This window comes from Egretta garzetta, unplaced genomic scaffold (assembly GCF_000687185.1).
Source record: "Egretta garzetta isolate BGI_Z169 unplaced genomic scaffold, ASM68718v1 scaffold335, whole genome shotgun sequence".
Taxonomy (NCBI): Eukaryota; Metazoa; Chordata; class Aves; order Pelecaniformes; family Ardeidae; genus Egretta; species Egretta garzetta.
The window spans coordinates 119,644-121,442 of NW_009259795.1; the positions used below are offsets into that span (position 1 = coordinate 119,644).

General features: G+C 50.8%; 1 protein-coding gene across 1 annotated transcript in view; it reads right to left on the minus strand.

The window, feature by feature from the left end:
- LOC104127056 (glutamine amidotransferase-like class 1 domain-containing protein 3A, mitochondrial) overlaps positions 1 to 1,799 on the minus strand; it is an 8,850-nt gene that overhangs the window by 5,514 nt on the left and 1,537 nt on the right. Inside the window, exons 3-4 of the mRNA XM_035895200.1 lie at positions 1,097 to 1,253; positions 915 to 919 (exon numbers count right to left, since the gene is read on the minus strand). Of these exons, the coding sequence (XP_035751093.1) occupies positions 915 to 919; positions 1,097 to 1,253 (162 nt within the window). The remainder of the gene's footprint in view (positions 1 to 914; positions 920 to 1,096; positions 1,254 to 1,799) is intronic.

The following is a 1,799-nucleotide window of genomic DNA, read 5'->3' on the forward strand; positions in this document are numbered from 1 at the left end:
GGGGGGGTGGGGGGGGGGGGTGTGTGTGTGTGTGTGGAATGAGATGCTCCTTTAGCTATACACAAAACCGGCTCGGCAGTATTTTATGCCTCATTTCTCATCTGGCCTGCTCACCGCAGTGGGGCAGTAACGCAGAGAAGGTGTGGCAGGTGACCCTTGCGTTGCTGTTAAGACATCTGCGTTCCCGTAGCTTCTCTGAAAGCTGCTCTGCTTCCAGTAGGACCCTGCGAAGGCTCAGTGGTGTACGTGTGAAGTGGGGTTTTTTTGTACCCACATACTCCTTTTGGCTCCCTCAGCCTCATATTATGCTCTAGGGAGTGGCTCCGTTTTACCAGGAAAGCCGAAGAGTTTCTTTGGACACCCAACTTGCTTGCACCCATTCCCAGCTTCATCATGAAGGCATCCCCCTAGGGAACCAAAGGGCTTCCTTAGGCCAAGGCAGAAGTTCATCCCTAGACTCCTATGACTGAGCACACAGATGCTGCACAGGAGACCAGATGTACTTCATTATAGCAAAGTCTCTTAGCTCTTTAGTCCTTCATTTTTCATCAGCTGCCTCTCTTGTAAGAAGAAACTTGGGCTTAATAACAAAAATCTATGCTCTTACTGGACCAGAAGGACGAAACGGTGGATCTTGCAGAAAAATGAGAATGTCTTCCAAAAACTGAGTGTATAGGAGTTCTGCAGAGGACACAACAGCGCATAGGCTGGGAAGAGCAAAAACGGCCTATGAAAGCAGTGTCTCCTGTTGCAAAATGCATTCAGTGGTATAATGTGAGGTCAGGAGTCTGTGCGGGGTGATGGTTAGGGAGATTCTTAAACAGGAAAGGGCCAAGGTAGGGAAACTCCCTGCATAAGGGCAGACTGCTGTCTGCTGGGCAATGCTTTGCTCCAAATAAATGCGGGGCTACAGCTCTGTCTCCACCACAGCCCACAGCCTGCCTCTCAGGATTGAGCAGGACCGCAGTGCAGCTCCAGCTTGGAAAGCCCTCGATCGCCTGACCACCTATCCACAACCATATGCTGGAAGATCCCTCTAAGCTCAGAACATTTGTGGAGTGGGAGCTCTGTACAGCACCAAACCCCAAACCCTCACTCTCCAGGCCGAGTAGGACCCCAGGGAAATTCCAGTGGAGCCATCTCAACCCAGAGAAACACGAAATATGTTTGGTGAGAGTGGAGAGGCAGTTCAGTGTGCTTACTGGCACGGGACTCCCTGAGCTCAGCTGCTCCTTTCTGTCCTGACTTACTGACTAGTCTTCCTGGATGGACCCTAGACCTGAATTGTCAGTAGCCTCATCTCCAGACTTGTTTTTGGCCCTGTCTCTTGGGTGGGCCTCAGACTCACATTATAGGTAGCCCTTTTTCCTGAATGGACCTTGGACTTGATTGGGATGGGATGTTCCCATCCCACTGAGATCCCCCATGTCACATCCCTATGCCAGCTCCAGAACTGCCCTGGCTCTGTGCCACGGTCTAGCTCCAGCTTGCACATGCTGTGTCTCTGCCCTGCCTCTGCGGTCTTGTCATGGCCCTCTGTGTCTGTCTTAGGTCCGTGTTTTCATCCCAGCTCATGACATGTCCCTGCCCTGGCTCTGCATCACCCTTCAACAGCACTTGATGACTCTTTTCTGGCCTGAGCCCACAACAGCAAATAGCAACAAAAGCACCTCATAGAATCATAGAATCACTTTGGATGGAAAAGACCTTTGAGATCATCAAGTCCAACCTTTAACCTAACCCTGACATCCCACCACTAAACCATGTCCCTAAGCACCTCATCTATCCTTCTTTTAAAT